The sequence below is a fragment of the Gobius niger genome (assembly GCF_951799975.1).
Source record: "Gobius niger genome assembly, chromosome: 1".
Classification (NCBI taxonomy): domain Eukaryota; kingdom Metazoa; phylum Chordata; class Actinopteri; order Gobiiformes; family Gobiidae; genus Gobius; species Gobius niger.
Genome location: NC_136852.1, coordinates 19,345,834 through 19,363,961, shown reverse-complemented (window position 1 = coordinate 19,363,961; position 18,128 = coordinate 19,345,834). Strand labels below are relative to the sequence as shown.

General features: G+C 39.9%; 1 protein-coding gene across 3 annotated transcripts in view; it reads left to right on the top strand.

The window, feature by feature from the left end:
• The window catches only part of pitpnm3 (PITPNM family member 3), a 70,924-nt gene that overhangs the window by 9,203 nt on the left and 43,593 nt on the right, over positions 1 to 18,128 (top strand). For all 3 annotated transcript variants that reach the window (XM_079556994.1, XM_079556993.1, XM_079556995.1), the window contains one exon: positions 9,263 to 9,355. In XM_079556994.1, the coding sequence (XP_079413120.1) occupies positions 9,263 to 9,355 (93 nt within the window). The remainder of the gene's footprint in view (positions 1 to 9,262; positions 9,356 to 18,128) is intronic.

Here is an 18,128-nt window from a genome sequence, read left to right as displayed (position 1 = left end):
AGTGTCACAGTCACCGCCACCTGCCGCATCCATGCATCACTATTTCTCTTGTTTCAAAGAAATGAGTGACCTAATATGGAGTATTTATTACATGGTTACTCTACTCTAGACAGAACAGACACTCGAAAACGGTACATTATTTGCGGATAATGATGAATTTCTTTTAAAAAAAACAACTAGGTGAAATTGGATAATTTTCCAAGGCACACCAGACAATATCTCATTGCACATTGGTTGAAAAACACTGGGTTAAGGTATTTTAGGAAATTAAACATACCATATCTCTTGCTCCACCTGTGCATTGTTTCAGAGAATCACAATATTCACTCCTGTCTTTTGACTGTACATGGTGTGCTTAGATTTATCCTTTTGGATTCTACAGCAATACAATGTCACTGTGTTCCCAGGGTGTCTTTCATCCTTTCCAGGGACGCTCTGGATTTTCTCATTTCCTGTTGTCTGTAAAGAAAAACAATATTGGATTTCTTTCTCGCGTCATGTTAAATATCACACCGCGTTTTTGAGCTTCGGGTTTGGTGCTTCCCTTCGCGGCAGCTTGCGGCATCCTCCTGTCCACGTCCTCCCGCTCCATGTGACGGCAGCAGTTGCAATCACAGACGACGCAGGGAGCTCTTTTTGGGTGTTGTTAATTGTGAAAGTTCATTAGATATTAAATAGTGCTGATTACAAATTGAAGAGATTTGGCCTTGGCAGCGGTAACCCCGGACCATCTGTGTGCGAGAGCAACGAGCACAGACACGGTTAAATCATGGGTAAATGGAGCAATGACTTTGCTGGATTGGGCTGATAAAAAGTGCATTATAAATCTGATGAGCTACTACTTTGGTCTGCAGGCTTTTCTCATCAACAGCAAATCCCCTTTTATAGCCTTGTTCAATATCTCTAAATGTGTTGGTTAATAAGTTGAGTCATGCTCTTCCAACAACTGCACATTTTTTGTTAACTCTCAAGCAAGTATTACGATTACAGTGTAAGCATTTTGAAGAACATTAAACAAAAGAGAACTGCATAGCTTTACTTTAAATAAGTAGTTGCTGCTGTATTCTGGTGATTTCTTGTTTAAGAGTGACCCTTGCAGAGAAAAATGTACAGACACACAGTGTAAAGGATTGTTTGAAAGTCAAACAGAAGCTGTTGTCATGTAAGAGTCAAGAGTCCTGAGTTTGTGTGGCTGTCCTGTGAAGTTTAGGGGGCACTCCACAGGGAAGAATGTCATCAAAGCAACAAAGAAGCATTGTACAGTTCCTGTTGACATTTTATTTTTGTTTTATGAGATGTTGTTTGCAAGATTCTAACAACATGTTGGTGAAATCTTTAGGAAAATGTCAGGAAAGGTCAGTTGTAACCAATGGGCGAGGAAAGTGCTTCTCTTTGGTCCTTGTGGCGAGGAGCTGACATTGCTGTAATAATTGAAAAGGGATTCCAATGTAGACTTTGCACCTCGCTGGTAGCCTGGTAAACCACAGCCCCTTTTTTTCTGCGTGAAAGAAGGTGAGTCTGGACATACACGGTAAACAACAAGTAACTGATTGGCAGCTGAGGTCGAACCAATCACAACATCTTCTTGATGCACAGCTGTCGTCATGTCCGGAGTTTTCCACCTTTTTGTTCTTTTTTGGAACATGAGCTGTAGGAGGAGATTGAGCAGCCATCATGGATTTGTTTCGAATGGAGTAATTAATGTAAAGAGGAGTGAGCACAAGCGATCTATCAGTATCATGTCTATGGTTGTAACTAATATAGCCTAGTGCCTGTTCAACCTCCGTCCCCTTTATCAGTGAATTACAACTTGTCGGCACAATGACAACCAATGCTGCCTTATGAGGGCACATCTACAAATCAAACCTAAGTCACTGCTAGTCCTTTAACCCCCATATTCATCTTCATAGACTATTTTATTATAAATTGCCATAATCAGATCCAGTCCAAAACAATACATGGTACCTTTGTTTCTGATTCATTGTTCTGTGTTTTATGAATTTTATTTCGTAGGCACTTGCAAAAAACACATTGATGGAAATGTTCTTGGATGACTCGTGATGGCTCCACAAAAACAATAATCTTCATATTGCACTCACCTGCCCAGAAACATTCATAGCAATTACTGCCACACACATTGACAGTCACAAGCAGTATTTCAGCCTCAACAATCCCTCTGAGAAAGTCACAATAGAGATAATAAAACACAGAGTAAATGTCTGGCTATGAATTGTATGTTTGCAATGCTTAATTAGACCTCTCGGAGCTCAAGAACTGAAATGGTTTCATGATAAAAGAATACAGTCTTTTAATCAGGTTTTCGGTTCTTTGAGCGTGTTCTTTGTGTTACCTTTATGTTACCAAGGCTGTTCACATTTCAAGACTTATCTCTTCTTTTTGCACAACGGCCGCAAGCACAATTCAAGGTTAGATTCCTGTATCCCCATTTTGATGGGAGTTGAGTAGACTAGCATACACAGAGAAAGGAGCCATTAATTCTAAATCTTTCAGAAATGCACTTCAAATAAAGTTGGACCCTCTCAGCCAGTCATTAGACTCATTTGTGAAGTGTTGAACGTAATCCTGATTAAAACATCTGTAATGGGCCAATTTCCTAAACAGAACTGCTCAAAACTAGTGGTTTAGGGACTAAAAATGCAGAGCTCTTTCGGGTGCCATCTATTGTGCAACAAAATACAGAAACAGTCTTTGAGTTTATACCAGGTCTTGTTGTCTAAAACAAGGCCACTCAAATGTGTCTCTAAAAGAGGAAATTTATCTTAACAACATTTTCTTGAACTGCGTGGGTTTTGAAAATGGCAATACATCTCCCCAAACTAATGCTCTCCTGACCGAGAGGCTCAATGAGTAATACTATGATGAATAAACAATGACAGGGTTATTTAAGGTGCAATCATTTGATTATTGAAATGGAAAATGTGTCTCTTGTAGTGTATTGAGTATCATAAAGCACACATATCAAGGCAAACAGGAAAAATAAAAGGTGGTTTAATTATCACTATAGGTTTTCAACTTTCATTTTTTTTTTTGTCTTTACATTGTTGACAAGAACTACTTGTTGAGAGTAGTTCTTTTCAAACAAAAATGGGTTGTTCAACCACTTTGGAGACTTAAAGGTCTACTGACCAAAACTAAAACCATTAGTGCCACTGACAAAGCTCCTTGGATGAAAAACGTCCAAAATGCCAAACCCTTGAACTACATAATGTTTTGGAAAACTACAATGCTATGTCTTAAAGGGACTATACAGAGTTTAAACTAAGTATTTTCCTCCCCTTACATGTTCCAGCCATGTCCTAATGTGTAGAATAAGCTCAGACCTGTTCACCACAACTGCCTCTGAAATCCTGCACTATCACTCAAAAAGGTGTTTCTTCGGGTCCAAAGTGCCTCATGCACAAGCTTAATATAGAACCTGCAGTTACGACTAAGACCTGAGGTGGCAGTAGTGAGTGTAAAATGACCAACTTGCATCTAGTCTCTTTAAAGTGATAGTCTGTAAGATCTGGGTCTGCATAAGGTGCCATCACTTTGACCAATAAGACAAGCTTGCCCGTGAACCGGCCTGTCAGGTCCAATCAGGAGGAAACAGTGTTTGATCATTACTTTTGGAAATTTGTTCTCACGCTTCTGATTTTGCAAATCAGAAGACTGATTTGCAAAGGAGGAATGGCTTTGTGGTCCAATCAGCAGGTTATGGGGGAAATCTGATTGTTTACTTTCAAATTTCACTCTCTCCTTTCTTTGCAACCTTACAGACTATCACTTTAATCTGGTAAGACTTGTGTGAAATAATTATTTAGCTCCAAACTCCAATTGTCTCCACCTCCAGCCAACTGTTCTGTAATGAATTGGAAGTGAACATAAAGAGAGGTGCTGTTTGGGAGTGGGAGCTTACAAACAAATGCTATAAATCACTGCACACCTGGCTACTTTGAAGTTAAAGTAGATAGAGTCTCTCACACCTTTTGCTGAGCTGGATCTTGGATAAGAAGCTAATGTTGGCTGACAGAGGCCTTAGAAAACCCAGTGGGCCATTGAGCAGCTGAGAGAAAAGTGACAGATGCAGCCCAATAAGTCTGTAGTATAAAGCCTGTGTAATTGTGTTTCAGTGCCAAAAGGTGGTAATCTGCTTAAGGCCTTATACCACACCGGGGACTTCCTCTGGCTTTCTCAGATAAACTGCCTTTGAATGTGATCTTGTGTTAAATTTTAAGGGACAATGAATGACTTTTTGTAGTTTGATCTGAGTGTTGCCCTGCTGAAATAATTTAATTGACCGGTGAGCTGTTGGATGTGACAGCTTCATTGCAGCAGGGGTATTACAAACACATTCTTCTAAAGCAACTTTTACATTTTTCCTTTCAAGATGCTGTTTATTTACTGATCTCATGTGCAACTGAACATCTATACCTGAGCTAAATATACCTAAGCTTTAAAATAATACATTTGTTACACATTATGTAGCCTCGTATTTACAGCGGGAACCATATGTTAACATACACTTTATAAAAAGATTCATTTGCATTTTTTTCTCACTGTCTGACATGAAACCAGAATTAACTTTTTTTTTTGGTCAAGTAGAATTTTAAATAGAATTTTTTAGAAATATTCTTGTTACTTTTTACAAAACCAAACATTTACATACATTTCCTTTATACTGTATATTTTGGGTCAAACGCTTTTCACAATAGTTGGCAGGAATTCTGGTCCATTCCTCCAAACAGAACTGGTGAAACTGAGCCACATTTGTTCGCTACCTTGCGTGCACATGCCTTTCCAGCTCTGCCCATACATTTTCACTTGCATTGAATCAGGACTTTGTGATGACCACTTCAAAACATTTACTTTGTAACCAGTATTGGCCATATGCTTCGGAAATTGTCCATTTGAAAGACCCATCTGCGCCCAAGCTTTAACTCCCTGACTGATGTCTTGAGATGTTGCTCCAATATTTCCACATAATGCTTTTTCTTCATGATGTCATCTGTTTTGTGAAATTTTGTCAAATGCATCAGTCCCTCCTGCAGCGAAAGAACCCCACAGCATGATGCTGCCACTCCTGTATTTCACAGTTGGGATGGTGTTCTCAGGCTTTCAAGATTCCCCTTTGTGACGCTGGTCATTATGGCCAAAAAATGCTTCTTCTTGTTTTTCGTCAGACCACAGGATATGTCTCAAAAAATTTAAGTCTTTGCCCTTTTTTATTTGCAAACCCAAACTGGCTTTTTAGTGTTTCTTTTGGAGTAAGGACTTCTTCCTGGCAGAGTGCCCCCTCAGCACGGGGGCCCTACAGTTCGCATCCCATGGTCATTCGATGAAGAGTGAATCCATTTACGATCAAAAACACTTCACTGTGCAGTAGAGCAGGGCGGAAGGGGGACATAATGACCTCAATTCTGCCCCACCGTGTGAGAACCACTAACCACTAAGCCACTGTCAGACTGGGATTTAGGACTACTACTAGTCTATTTCCCCCACTTATTAAAATGGTGAATGGTAAATGGTCACATTCTCTCACCTCTGGTCCCTGACCCACAGTTTGGTAACCACTGATTTAAAACTGACACCTGCACCTGACGTTTATTTCTGTCTGACCACTGAGAACTAGCCTGTGAGTAGCACAATTCATTTTAGACTGTGCACATTCGGAGAACCAGAGTTACTGTATGTTACTGTGCTCATGAGAACCATGTGGATTTAACTCCACTTTTAAACATAAAGGCTTTTTACTCTCGTCTACTCGCCAAACTACAGTCCTGATACTCTAGACTCACCAGACACAATAAGAAGTGAGTTTAAATGAGAGTATGGCCCTGCCGCTCAGAGTCCGCACACGGGTGACGTGCAGCCGTGGAGGAGCCGCGCATGAGGCGAAGCGAGCACCGGGAGACAGCTTTGGAAGTGACCGGGGAAGGCGATAGGTCTCTCCTGCTCATTCACTTCATCAGACAGCTCCGTTATAGTGTTACATGTGGCAAAGTAGGCGGAGAGTGAGTGCGTGCTGTCATAGAGCCTGTCCCCGTAACAATGCGTTGATCAGTAAAACAACACCTTAGTTTGACTGAGATGTGGGGCCCTTGCGGCTGCGGGGGCCCTTACGCATCTTGCGTAGTTTGCATATAGGAAAAACTGGCTCTGGATACAGGACTTGTTTCACTGTGGATAATGACAAACTCTTACCAGGTTCAGCATCTTCACCAGGTATTTTGCATTTGGTTGATATTCACATTTTAGACCACAGCATGTTCATCTCTGGGACACAGAGCCCGCCTTCTTTCTGATCTGTATGATGACTGGTCAAGGATGAACCAGGCTTGTGCTTCCAAGGACATGACATCATCATTTGGGCTATCCCAAATAGTTTAAAGGTATAGTTATCTTAGTGTATGTAAACTTCTGACTTTGTAAAAAGTAACAAAAACATTAAAAAAAAACAACAACTTCTTTCTCTCATCATTCTTCTGACATTTGACAAAAATAAATATTTTTTAAAATTATACATTTTGTTTCATGTCAGACAGTGAGAAAAAATGCATATGTGTCTTTTTATAAAGTGTATGTAAACATATGGTTCCCTAAATGAATAGACGGTTTTTGAACAAACCCATTCACGGCTGCTCTCCATGCAGCAATACAAATGTAAAGTCACGTTATCTTCCCACTGAATGTCAACACGTCTGGCTTTTCCTTGTCCTCTTGGTCAAGCCTAGCATTACCTCCCCACACGGTCCACGGGTCGCAGATAGAGGGGCCGTAACCTGTGATTGTTTTGGAGCTGTTGTGGTTATGAGTGCTGTCAGCGCGACATTTCAACCGACTGTCGGCCTCTCTGTAAACGCTGCTGGAAGTGGGTAATGGACAGAAACAGATGAAAGAGGGTGGAGATGAAGCACAACAAGTAACAGTGTGTTGTCTTTGAAGCTTGTTGGATGTGAGCAACCTTTTATTTGAACCAAAGGGCCATGATTCATCTCATCTCACTTTAGGTTCATTTGAAGAGAGAAGATGGTTTGTGTATAAATTGTACAATAATATCACTAGACATGATTGGAAACAGTCACAATGTATACAGCACATTTCCACCTCCTATAGACATCAAGCTTTTTTGTTTGTTTAATATAGTTTTTAGATGTATTTATTCATTTATTGCTCTTTTTGTTTATTTATGTGTTGAAAGAGCTATTTGGAAACCAGTGGGAGGTAGGAAGAAAAACGTAAGTGGGGCAATCTCCCGGACTGCTTCTCAACCTCTTTAAAAGCTTTATAGGGCCAGACCTGAGCACTTAGGACCTCTTATGGAGAGAGCAGTTTGACAGCGGTTTGGGGTATCAAGTGTTTTTGTTTGTCAAAGTATCGGCCTGATGCAGGGCTGGCATCACCACAGGAGGACCGGGACAACGCCGTAAGCCCACAATCAAGTAAAGCCACATACTGAGGTGAAAATATTGTGTTGCGGTTGAGGCATTCTGGGCTGGCCTCTGCTTCTCTGCACGCATGCCCTTTACTTGAGACGAACAGTTCTCTGATGGCAAAAAATACTTACCAAATAATCACAAGTGACCTATGTGAGTTTGCTTGTTAGTTGTTTTGTTAGCAAGATAATCAGGATGTAATGATTAAATTGTAAATATATTGTTAGCAACTGTGTCAGAGGCCATAGAAAGAGCAATTTTAGTGGCTTGTGACATAAACATAAATCAGTTGTTTTCCCGTAATATACCACAGCTGGAACGTTCTAATATAGATTTACAAAACTTCTCTTGCCAAAAGCATCCTACTGGAATGAAAGTGAAGTTATATTTTCCTGCTTTCAGATGTAATTTTGGAAAATGCCGTTATGGTTTGTGGATCAATTGCCTAATGGAGAAATGCTTCACATCAGAAAGATACCCACATGCTCTGTGTAAGTGGCAGTGCTGCTTATAGACGTAATAGTCCTCAGCTCAGTCACCATTGCTGTTTTGTCAGTGCAGCCTGTGTTGACAGGTCCCTGGAGAATGCTTGGATTTGTGGCTGCTCAGCCGTGAACACAAAAGGTGAGGGGTGAATTTAAATGAACAAAATCGTCATTATCTGATTATGTCTTGTCTTGCTTGTATTAGAGGTTGTTGTATAAGCAAAAGTTTGCAACATAGAATATATAAAATAGGATCTGAGGGGTACAAACTTGTGACTTGTGATTTTCACCGTGATGTTCCTCAGTTCCCCTGAGGCCTAGGAGTTTGTGGGAAGGTTCACTTTAAAGACCTGAGTTCTTTCCAGTGCAAAAAACGGGAAGTCGCCATCACTTTAGGTTCCGGAGATATCGGACTTTTATCGACTAAATATCGGCTGATAGTCAATAATATGAAGTACCCATATGTTTTGTTCAGCCGGCAGATATATCGGTTGACCTCTACCTTATATAACCTGCTTTTTCATTATAATTGCTTTGTGGCTCTGTGCGTTTATCCATGCAGTGGTGATCAACCATGTTTGTCTTGCATAAGTCTTTTACTTCCAAATAATTGAGAAGCTTTTCACTAGGGGTGTAAGTTAATAATGCACTGTACCAAATCGGACGAGATGCGTCGTACAAATGTGACGATGCAAGTTTTAGTCTTAGTTTTAGTTTCTTAATTATTTAAGCTCCGTTGCCGTGCCATAATAATGCCAAGTGCCCTCAAGGGTGGTTGGGAAACTGGTCTACAGATCCAACTTATGTCACTTCCACCTGTTCCCACCTGTTCATTAGGCCCTTGGGCAAAACACTTCACCCACCCTGTCCATGTACATGTGATGGTGGGTGAGAGCATGGTTGATGATAATGAACCATTGTTTGCACAGATTAGAATCCTGTTTTCAGTCAGCTCCTGAGCAGCTGTGGCTACAGTAATGACTCATGCCATCATGTGTAGGGAATGAATAAATGATGCTGCATTTAGCACTTTGAACTGCAACATTAATCCATCACAAATTGAGACAAATTATTTCCAATCTCAAACGTATACAATATTTGCTCAAGTGTTTGGTTGTGACCTTCTCAAAATCCCTTTGCAACCCAGTTCTTGTTTTAAATCGTAGTAAAAAATACTTTTACTTTTCCTGGTCATTGCCTCCACTAAAAAACCTCCTGCTGTAATAGTCCTGAGAACATCTATTTGCCCCTGTGGCTTTCACAAATCACCCCTCAAACTCAAAACTATTCACTGAACACTTTCTATTTGATGGACACTGAATTGAATTGTCTCTTTTACAGGTATGCGGAAGCACAGCGGCACGCATTGGTATCTGCAGAATATTGCACAAGAATCTGTGGACAGCTCTGATGAGGAGTTTTTCGACGCAAGAGGTGAGTCTGTGCATGCATGCCCAGATAAATGGAGAGGGTTGTGAGTAAATGGGCGGCGTAGGCATGCTAGGCAGCAGATAAATAGACAGACAAAAATTATAATATTTAAAATCTCAAATAGCCCTTTGATGAATAAATTGCGTTGCTGAATAAAAAAACACAATAGGATTTTGACAAAATGACCCACTGCAGCAATCGAGCTAAAGCAACAGAAAGGTCTATGAAATAGTCATTGACTCTAAATGATTTAACCAATTCACTATCTATGTGTCTGCCAGATGTTTTTGGGGTATTTTATTCAGTTGTCAGAGTGTCCAGAAATAGCCACACTTGAAAAGATTTCCACTGCTGGCCCATTTCACTATCCCACAGGGCACTCATCAGGGAATAAGTGGAATACTTATCCCGACCATTATCCTCCACGAGTGCCTGTTCTCTAAGAAGCAAATATGGATATACTGTAGCAATCTCTATTGTTATTACCTGTTGTTATGTCGCAGTCCTTAACAAGAAGAGGGCTATAACTGGCATAGCAATGTGTATAAAACACATCGACACTTTCTGAAAGAGGAAATTGGAAGAAACACTAGATTATAATCTATCAGTACAATTTGATCATAACTGCCTTATTCTACTATAACTGTGGGAAGATTTACAAAAATATCTTCCTTTTTTTTTTGGATCAAGGTCTTTTTATTGTTTTTTAAAATATCTTCCTTATATCTACTCTAATTTTGACTTTTGGTTGAATTATCTTGGGTTGCAAACTTGCACTGTTAAAAAAAAAAACCATAAACCAGTAACACGAATATTTGATTTTAACATGTTACCTAACCTAATAAAGGAAGGGTACAGCTACCTTCTCTTTACCACAGTTTATTCAATATTCAAAGACAAAAATCAGCCTTCCTGTGTTATTATTACCTTTAATTGCATTTTATGAATACATTGTGCCCTGTCAAAGTAAACACAAAAGTCTTGATTGCAGCCACAAAGAGGAACATTCACTTCCTTGAATGCTCTTTACAAAACCAGTGCTTACCGGGGGAGGAGAAAAACATGCTGATATTGAAAGACCTTTAGTGCTTTGGTCCAACATTCAACATTTGTGTGTGAAGTATTTTCACTCAGCGATACGGAGCAGATGTCTTCTAATTAAGGAGTACCAGCCGGGTTTACTGCCTGAAAACGTAGAATCTACCAGGTATTTGTCACGTCCGTGCTGCAGCTGAATGGACTCTGCTTAGAGAATATTGGCACCTAATCTCATCAGCACAAGAGCTGCGGGATATCGGCCTGATCTGATAAATCTGTGATGGATGTCTAACAATACCTCTGCACTCACAAGGCTCGCACAGGGAAGCATGGTGTTCTCCTTTGGACTACCATAGACAGAATGTATGAGTGCTGTCCTGGCTGACCCAGTGGAAAAGTTCGAACGGGGGATACTGAGGTCATAGTCTTTGCAATTCTATGGGAAATCCAGTAAATGCGATGCAGTGGGTTCAGGTACAGTTCATACTGCTCGAGTTTATTCAAGCTTAAACATGTTTTTTAGTGGCTTGTGTTTGTTATGGCGGCCATCTTGGAGACCCATTGTGAGCGACTTAAGGATTGATCAAGGTCATCATCCAAAAATAGCACACCTCAGTGCAGAACATGCGCTTAAAGAAAACTTAAATCTTGGGCCAAGATCCTGACACCACTCTGTGAACCACACGTAAAATGTCTTGTCTTGGAGCTGAGGAACTATTACTACATTTGTCAAAAATATAGATATAAATATAGAGAGCTGCAGGTGTTGTTTACTGTGGGGAGGTGAAATACTACATGCTACCCCTAGTGTCATAGACAGGTTAAACACTGACTGACAAACTGTAAAAATCACAATCGCTTTGATTCCGTCATTAAGATTCGGATGGAAACAGATCTGTGCTGTGTAACTGGACTGGCAGTTTGCTGCTAAAATACTTCTTTGCCTTGTAGTTATAGCCGCTGGTTTGTTTATGTGGCCATGTGGCTCTTGGGGTGTCTTTCTGCCAATCATTTTTGTGAGCAACAGTCACGTTCTCAACTGTGCTTTATTTTCATTTTGAGTGGCGAATTATTGAATCATTGGAAAGTAGGTCACACATGCATATGAGAATTTGTTTGTACCGTAGGTAATGAATATCAGACTGTCACATAACATATAGAAATGTTTTACAGGTATGAGGTCACTGTATATCTTATTTTATAGTATTTAGCATATATTTTTATTTTATCTTCTGGCAACTTATGCATATTTCCCTAGGATTTATCATATAACTCAGGTTTCTATTGTTTGTGTACCCCCTCGCTTTATTACTATGGTCTTCACAGTTTTATCCACACATTTTACACTCTTAATTGTATTTTTAATTGTGTGGCAGGTCCATAGCGTGAAAGATCAAAGCTAGCTGACCAACCTATCTCCAGGCTGCTATGATTATTGGTCGCCCTGTACATGTATCCACCAGGGACATACATAACATGCCTGCTTCTTCATAGTCGCTGTTAGCCCTGATCCCGCAAGTCTTGCTGAATATAACGAAACATATAGCTTCTCTTCAGTATGGTGGCATTTTGATGGACGGCTGTTGAAGATTGTTAAACATCACGATTTTCTTTTCACCTTTGGGCTCATCTTCAAATGTACAATGCACAATATATAGAGGACTGCATAGGAGAGGCCGGTAGGTTCTCAGACAAAAAACAAACACTCATGTCTCTGTGAAGAACTCATGAGCAGCTTCAAGCGATTTCTACCATCACAGCTGCGGTGCTTCAAACAGGCTGCTGCAAGAGTAGCATAATGGTGACGCTAGCTGTGGCATTATGTTGTGAAGTACCACTTATCTGTCCTGCCCTCAATATCACATAAAAAATACATCTTTTTGCAAGATTCATTCTTCCATCATCATTGTTACAGTACCGTAGTACAGGTTGGTGTGTACGTTATAGAATCAGAAGTACACAACATTCACTTACCCTCTATTTGAATTCAAAGTGTGCACTCAGATTCTGTGGTAATTCAGATGCAGTCCACTACATTTGTTTACAAAAGTGAACATACTTGCTATAATTTGCATGTTTTTAATTGAACAATGATACAGTATATATTATATCGTAACTTTTAAATTGACGAATAATTTGTTGTAATTTGTCCCATAGACACCAACCACGCACACCTGGTAAAGCTTGATTCACTGTCATTGCTGCGGCGCATCACAGACAGAGAAAACAGATGATAGAAGTAATGCAGCTCAGTGATTAGGGTGTGGGTGTCATGTTAAGGGTCCTCCTCTCAATTCTGGTGGGAGTTTTGTTTATGTCATGTTTTGATGAATGTTGTCATAAGCTGCGTGTTACTGTGAGGCCCACACACCGGATCTAAATATAGCAGCACTGTGAGAAATCTGCCCCTAAATATGGTGTTTATGTGAAGAGCAACAAGCCGTTACATTCCAGGATTAACATGTATGTTTATAAGCACCTGAAACATTAGCTGTGGAAAATCAGATTCAATTTCCATGTAATAACCACAGTCTGTAACTAATACTCACGCACCAACGCCAAATGTAGTAATTATCAAGACCAATAATAAAAAATACATGATTAAGGCATGGTTAGCACTGAGGCCAAATAAAAACATTAAACAAAGAGGATATTACTATATTTGTAATGAAGTTTAAGCGTAACCTACTTGCAGCACATTATTCTTCGCCTCATCTCCGGCTGCACCTCGGTAATCATCCAATCTATTATTGTTCAGCCATATCCCGGCTGTGCTGCGCCCCTCCTCCGCCCCTCCACCACCTGACCTCACCCCTGCTCGAAGCCTCAGCCCTCATCCTCTATCACCACCAGTGACTCTGGGGGAAGAATCTCCTACTACATTCTGTGCGCCAGACATGAATTATGACCAATAAAAGTCTTCTAATGCCGTTGTGAGCATGTGAGTCTTTTCAGGTTTGCGCATGATAAAACGACAGCCACATTTGTTACACCTAGGTAGGATAAACCATCCCCACAATTTGGACAATATATTTATTTTCTTACCTCTAAGTGAGCTATTTCAATCATGGGACGGTTATTCAGTCTCATATCCTAATCGCTGTCATCTTTCTCCGTGTTTAATCTGATTGAAACCTAAGGAACTTATGCCCCTTCCTTCTTTTGTCAAGTGCAGCCAACAGTGCTGTGCATGTGTTGACCAAATTGATTTGATTATATTAAGCATGTTCTTTTGTCAAAACATTTCAGCTGATTCACAATGGAGTATGAAAGGATGTGCTGTTCTTTTGTCCTTCGGCGCCCTGGTTCAGGAGCACGTGCGCATGATGTCACTCATCAACGTGCGTATAAAGCCATCTCTTAGGAAGCACCTTATGCTCTGTCTTGCTTATCAATATGATGCACGTTGGAGGTTTCTTATCCCTCTACATTTGGAATTATTGGCAGTCTTTAATGGTCAGACTAACACAATGTCCTATGTTCATCTCTCAGACTCCTGCTTTTACCATCTACTGTTATTGATTTTGTCTAAAGAATCTGCCGACTTAAATATATCAACATGTTGTCAAAAAGCTTTCAGGCTATGTGACATTTCAAAACTCAAATAAGTGTGCGTATTATTATGCAAATCTTCAGACTTTGTGTTATTCTCCTAAAAGCAAGGCACTTCTGGCACTTCTGGGAAGTTGAATAGAGTTGGCTGTTCACAGAGATCCCTGTCATGATTTGTACATGACACTTGAAGTCTTTGCAGTAGCGGTTCCCAGCTGTGCAGAGCCTCAGGGAGAAGAGGCAGGTGTAGGAGCCAGACACAAAACACTCCTCTAAAAGAAGTGAATTCAGGTCAGAATTCTTAAAGCAATAAGCTCATTTGAAGTTGTGAGGTTAAAGTACTTGAAAGTAATTGCATTCCTTTTTTAAATGAATATGAACTATTTTTGAAGAGCAAAACTGCTTTGGTGTGTCAGTCAGTCAAAATGGAAAGTTGGACACTTAAACTTGTTTCAAGATCAGTTGATCTGATTTTGCTGCACCAACAATTGCAATTGAGTTGAAACCATCATTTGGTGGCAATTAGGAAAGACTGCAATTATGTTATCCCAGATAATGAAATATCCTGTCTCCATGGGCTCTTATTGTGGTTTAAACCACTAACCCTGTAGTTTAGACCAATACAAGCTTGTTCTGAAGTGCATCTGCTTCTTTTAATTGTTTGTTTAGCATTTCGTAATTCTGTCTTCTCTCAAATGTTAATGCCTCTGGAAACACAGAATCGAACTGAATCCTAGAAATATAATTTGCAAATCCCAAAACAGTTACAACTCATCCAAAAGTCTGCATGTTTTCATTTCTCTCTCAAAGATTATGCTGTTGTGGAAATTATGATACGGTGACTTCTTGTTAGACACGCTGTGTATGTAATCAAGACTCGGGCTAACAGTTTTATCTATGATGAAGTTATGCTGGATCCTGTTGTTGTATGTCCAGGTGGAAATCTTGGCTGGATGACATAATGATGCAGTTTGATGGTTTTTGTGGAGCCCAGCTGTTCCTGGGGCCAAACATCCCCCAAACACATGCAGTCACTTTATCAGCAGGAGGAGAATGGTGGTCAAAGCTTTTCTAGTAATGAGACACTTCAGGTGAAAAGGGTAACATTTTCTAACTGATGGACTGTCATTTTGGACACTTCAGATTTCTAGTGTTTTTTGTTTGGCGTCACTTATCTTCACGCTCCTCTTTCCCTCATCAGCCCGTGAATAGTGCACCATATAACAAAGTTTTCTGCACTTTTCTTCAAACTACCTGTGCTACTGCAAGGCCTTCCTCTTCAAATTACCCCTCGACCTCATTGTACATAGTTAATTGCCTACTGCTGCAATGAATACATGCACTTACTATGATCTACTGTAGAAGCAACAAATTATTCTGCCAGCAAAGGCCAGAAAGATATTGGTTCTATTGGATGTAAAATAACAGGCTCTGTGTGTTTTTCAGAAGTTCAGGGTAAGTATACTGATTTAACATGGCTTGCCTTGTATTGACTAGCCAGTATTGCACACTTTTCACATCAATGCTCCCATGGAACAAAGTTTACCCAGACTCTCTTTCATAGGGTATACACAGAAATGACAACATTGAATTTGAAAGGTGGTTTTGCTGGAGAGCTTTCTTCACATAACGATGATGAACTATTGACTTTAGCAAGCTTTGTTCTTTCTTTAGCATATGTTTAAATATATTAGTATTTCACTTTAAACTGCTCATCACCGAGGCAGTTATACATGCACGATGATCGTAGCAGGGTCATGAATTTATAAAGACCTTCTGATGCTAAAAGAAGAGCAGACTTGTGCACGTCTGAGCGGTGGAGCAGTCAGACGTTTAGCCGTGATGGCTCGTGTGCAGTGTGCATTTTCAATAATTGTCTCGGGGGATTGGAGAGAGAGCTGCTCAGGCGTGAAAATCCGTCATTGTCTGAGGATGTTGATCCAATGTGTCAACTGTTTGCGCTCCCTAATGCAATTTTCTTTTTAAAACCTGTCATTAAATCTCCCTTCCACAGTCAGTGTTGATATGCTAAATCAGGTTTGTGGTACAGACTGTTCCGTTCACTAGCAAATCTTTTTCTTTTCTTTTTTTTTAAGGTTAGAGATAGTTGAAGGTCACTTAAGATTTTTAAATAAAAACAATACTTCCTGCACACTGCCAACCTTGCAAAAATAGTTTATTTGGATAAGGTCAACGTTTTGGTCCTGAGACCTTCATCAGGCACATTGCTGAAGAGCTCCAGGTGACCAGTCTTAAGTAGGGTGTGGCTGGCCCCCAAGGGTGACCCTCTTAAAAGGACATCGTGCCAAAAATGGTCAACCCATTAATACACATTAAACAGACATTAGAATGCAAAAATAAAATATTGTACATTATATAAACAGCAGTACGTCTGATTACAGGATGGAAGTAGAACAAAAAAACAGGTGGAACTGCATCCATCCTAACATGTAAACAACATGCCCACAGTACACAATAAAAGATCAGTATAGTCAGGCTACAAAACAATGCTCAAGTTCATTTCGTCGTTGAGGCTTTTAGGTGTGTAAAGTGTGGATCCAATCAGACTCTTTGCTTGAACAGTTTATCATGATCTCCTCTGAGTGGAGGGGGGACATGTTCAATAGAATCTCAGAGAACAGGCATCATGATCAGTCATTAAATTGCATAGCAACTGGGTAATCTCTTGCAGTTTTACCTACATAAGCTAAACCACAAGGGCACCATAACATGCAGATAACATGGATTGATGAGCATGTGATTACACTTTTTATTTGGTATTTGTTTCCAGTGTGAGGATGAACAACATTATTTATTTTGACTGTATTGTTACATTGGGAACATTTGCCATTGGGCAAAGGGCATAACAATGTTTGTGAGGCTAATGTAGGTTTAGAATTGATTTTCACCTCTTTTATTGACAAAAAGAGAATGTTTAAAATGGAGGAGATTTCAGGGTCTGATTTCAGAATATGCCACTCTTTTGAAAAATAAAACTCGGCGGGTGTGTGAGCAGAATATTGAGTGATGCTCTTTTTTAATACTTCAGAATTGGCCTTATTAAGTACCCGTAGATACACATCATCTATCCGGTTTTTGGGATACCCTCGTTGCTCAAACCTCATTTTAATAATTGTTGCTTGATCAATAAAATCTTCCGAGTAGCAAATTCTCCTTAATCTGAGAAATTGACTCACGGGTAAACCTTTATACGGTTTGGGTAAACAAGGGCAGGATGTTTATATGATGTATGCATTTTATTTACGTTTTCTAATGTCTGCTTAATGTGTGTTAACCATCTTTGGCCCAATGTTCTTTTAAGAGGGTCACCTTTGGGGGCCAGCCACACCTTACTTAAGACAGGTCACCTGGAGCTCTTCAGCAATTTGACCTTACCAAATAAACTATTTTTGCAAGGAAGGCAATGTTGTTTTTATTCATGTATGCTGGGATTCTCCCTCATCTCTTTTGCACCTGCCTCAGGTAATTGATGTACGAAGATACTCCACTTAACATTACCTAAAAGTAGGTAATGTGTCCCAGTGACTGAATTCTTGAGGTTCTGAGATTGAGGTATGGCATATTCACAAACTCAGGTAACTCAGGATGAGTTATAAACTACTAAGATTACATGCTATTTACAAATCAGCTCAATAAAGTGAAAAATATGACTTTCCTCTTGGTGAGGTATCACGCTGGCATCTCCCACTGTTCATCATCCCGTACCAAACCAGTGTGACTCAACCCCCATCTGTCAGTTATACATCTAAGACCCACACAGTTACACAAAGCAACTCTCCATCTTCATTAGGTGTGCACGTCCCTCTTGGCAGCCTAATTCTGACTTTATTTATTGATGTGAGCCTTTGATGAATTTACCATTTCTAATCCAGACTTTGCCCTGAAGGAGGCTGCTCATTGGCGAATAATAAATAATTTTTAACACACATCAAGTTGTTATCGTGTTTCTATTTTTCACACTGCAAAGTGTTTTCCAGGGGCAGAATCTGATTGATGATTTAAAAAGAGCTGCACATTGATTATTTATACTTAAGTTCATAAGGATTCACTTCCTGGCTGCCATTGCTGTCAGAAATACAAAATCTTTCTTCTTAAAGTACTGTCTGCTATACCCAAGCTTTTGGACACACCTCATAGCTGAGAAATCCTTTTCCCTCTATGATTT